This window comes from Drosophila takahashii, chromosome 2L, assembly GCF_030179915.1.
Source record: "Drosophila takahashii strain IR98-3 E-12201 chromosome 2L, DtakHiC1v2, whole genome shotgun sequence".
Lineage (NCBI taxonomy): Eukaryota > Metazoa > Arthropoda > Insecta > Diptera > Drosophilidae > Drosophila > Drosophila takahashii.
This window is the reverse complement of record NC_091678.1, coordinates 3,369,000-3,371,671: the sequence shown is the minus strand read 5'-3', so window position 1 is coordinate 3,371,671 and position 2,672 is coordinate 3,369,000. Positions and strand designations below refer to the sequence as shown.

General features: G+C 47.3%; 1 protein-coding gene across 1 annotated transcript; it reads left to right on the top strand.

Moving 5' to 3' along the window:
- Positions 1 to 251: 251 nt before the first annotated feature.
- sna (snail) lies at positions 252 to 1,578 on the top strand. The gene has a single exon (XM_017148492.3). It carries the CDS (start codon positions 397 to 399, stop codon positions 1,567 to 1,569), a length of 1,173 nt encoding a protein of 390 aa, XP_017003981.2. The 5' UTR covers positions 252 to 396; the 3' UTR covers positions 1,570 to 1,578.
- Positions 1,579 to 2,672: the final 1,094 nt, after the last annotated feature.

The window sequence follows — 2,672 nt, the reverse complement described above, 5'->3', positions numbered from 1 at the left end:
AGCGGTAGAGAGAGAGAGAGCAGGTAGGGCTGGGAAGTGAGGGAAATACGCAATAAGGGTATGGGAAATGTACTATTGTTGTTGTTGCTAGGTAGCGACGCACACGTGTGAGTCTTGTTGTTGTTGTATTTCTGTTGTTTTGAAGAAGAACCACCACCAAATGCTGGCAGCGACGCCGGCAGAGGCCGAGGCAGCGGAGTTCCGGGTATAAAAGAGCGTGCTCGGCAGTCGACCTGTCACAGCCACCTCAGCTCTCGTTGAGAACGCAACAACCGATCTATAACTCGAAAAATCGAAATCGCATCATATAGAAAATCTTAGCTCGAACGTACCAACGATCTTTAAATTGATCTCTCTTCTAACCGGAAACTAAAAACTTAAACGCACTTCATAAAAATGGCCGCCAACTACAAGAGCTGCCCGCTGAAGAAGCGCCCCATTGTTTTCGTGGAGGAGCGACTACCGCAAACGGAGGCCTTGGCTCTCACCAAGGACTCGCAGTTTGCCCAGGATCAGCCGCAGGATTTGTCCCTCAAGAGGAGCCGCGAAGAGGAGTCGCCCCAGGATTACCCAGAGCCCGAACCCAAACGCGACTATGTGCTGAATCTCTCCAAGACACCGGAAAGGATCTCCAGCTACAACTCCTGTCTATTATCGCCACCAGTGGAGGATCAGGATTACCAGCCCACCGATATCCATATGCGTGGATTGACAGCTGGAACTACTGGTTATACCACCACTTCCCCGGTTAATCCCTTCCAGTCCGCCTTTGTGATGGCCGCCGGTTGCAACCCGATCTCCGCCCTTTGGAGCAGTTATCAGCCCCATTTGGTCAACGCCTTTCCCTCGCCCGCCAGCTCGATGGCTTCTCCGCAGTCCGTGTACAGCTACCAGCAGATGACTCCACCCTCCAGTCCCGGTTCGGATTTGGAAAATGGATCCGAGCCCGAGGATCTGAGCGTGAGGAATGATATTCCACTGCCGGCTCTGTTCCACCTCTTCGATGAGGCCAAGTCCAGCAGTGCGGCCAGTGTGACCAGCTCCTCGTCGGGCTATTCTTCTGGATATGCTCCTGCCATGAGCTCCTCCTCCTCCTCTGCCGCCTCTTCGGTGGCCAAGAACTACCGCTTCAAGTGCGACGAGTGCCAGAAGATGTACTCCACCTCGATGGGTCTGTCAAAGCATCGCCAGTTCCACTGCCCCGCCGCCGAGTGCAATCAGGAGAAGAAGACGCATTCCTGCGAGGAGTGTGGCAAGTTGTACACCACCATTGGAGCCCTCAAGATGCACATTCGCACCCATACGCTGCCCTGCAAGTGCCCCATTTGTGGAAAGGCCTTCTCGCGGCCCTGGTTGCTCCAGGGACACATCCGCACCCACACCGGAGAGAAGCCCTTCCAGTGCCCCGACTGCCCGCGATCCTTTGCCGACCGCTCGAATCTGCGAGCCCATCAGCAGACGCACGTGGATGTGAAGAAGTACGCCTGCCAGGTGTGCCACAAGTCCTTCTCGAGGATGTCCCTGCTGAACAAGCACTCCAGCTCCAACTGCACCATCACCATTGCGTAGGATTCTCAGGAATCTAGAAATTAAAAAAACTAAAACATTCCGCTGGCGAAGACCAAACAAACAGACAATACCCAAGTTTAGTTAATACTAAGTCGATTCGGTTTTGGTGCTACTACTTATTACTATATTTATTTCAGTTCTAGTATTCCTAGTTCCTAAGTTCATGTATATTGCTTCACTGTCACAAAACGCAGCATTCGACCAAATCTACTCATTTAATTATTATCCTAATTTATGTATTCTCATTACTGTTAAGCCCACTGTTGTTAAGATTATTTCTAGTTGTAAGAGAATTAATATTTTTACAAAAATAAAATATACAAAATCATAAAAGAAATTTAAATGGTATTTATTATTTCTTCTAAAATATTTCTAGGAATTATTTTACAGGAAAAATTTGACTAGAAATTAAATGAAATTTTGTATTGAAGCTAGAAAGACTTAAATTAAATTTGAAACTGTTTAACAAATACTTCTCATTCATTGGAAAACATTTTTCTTTTCTCTCTCTAATTTCTATGACCCTTCTCATACACCATAATTAACAGGAAACCAAACATCCGCATCTTGGGGACTCGGTTCATTCCCAAATTTTGTGACAATTTCCGCCAACCCTCTCGAAAATCCAGAAATCACAACAATAGCAATATCGAATTCCCGGAGAAGAAACACCTTTGGCATGTGCAAACAGCGAACCGATTTGTCATACACTTTCCATTTCGGGGACTTCCTTTCAACCCGCCCCCAATATTAATATTCCATCGATCCATATCAGTCGGAATTTTTTTTGCACCTTTAGCCAATGCAAATATTTAATTAGCTGACACAGCCGACATTTCTCTTCACGTTTCCCTTTCTGCAATCCTTTGCCAGCATATTTTATTTGCCAAACGGATCTCGGCGCATGCGTCCCGAGTCCCAAAAGGATAGCAAAGGACACCAAAGGACCGAGTGCAGGTGATAAACGTAGCGACGGCTGCTTATCGAGTCCTGATTGACATGGCAGACGGTAGTTCAGGTCCTGATTGGATTGGATTACCACTGAAGCATGCCTGGAAAAGAGGAACCCATCGAGGTTTATCTGACTATTTGATTAGAGCCGA

What these genes read in the sequence shown, in the direction of transcription:
- sna (XM_017148492.3), top strand. Translation starts at nt 397, where the DNA reads ATGGCCGCCAACTACAAGAGCTGCCCGCTGAAGAAGCGCCCCATTGTT.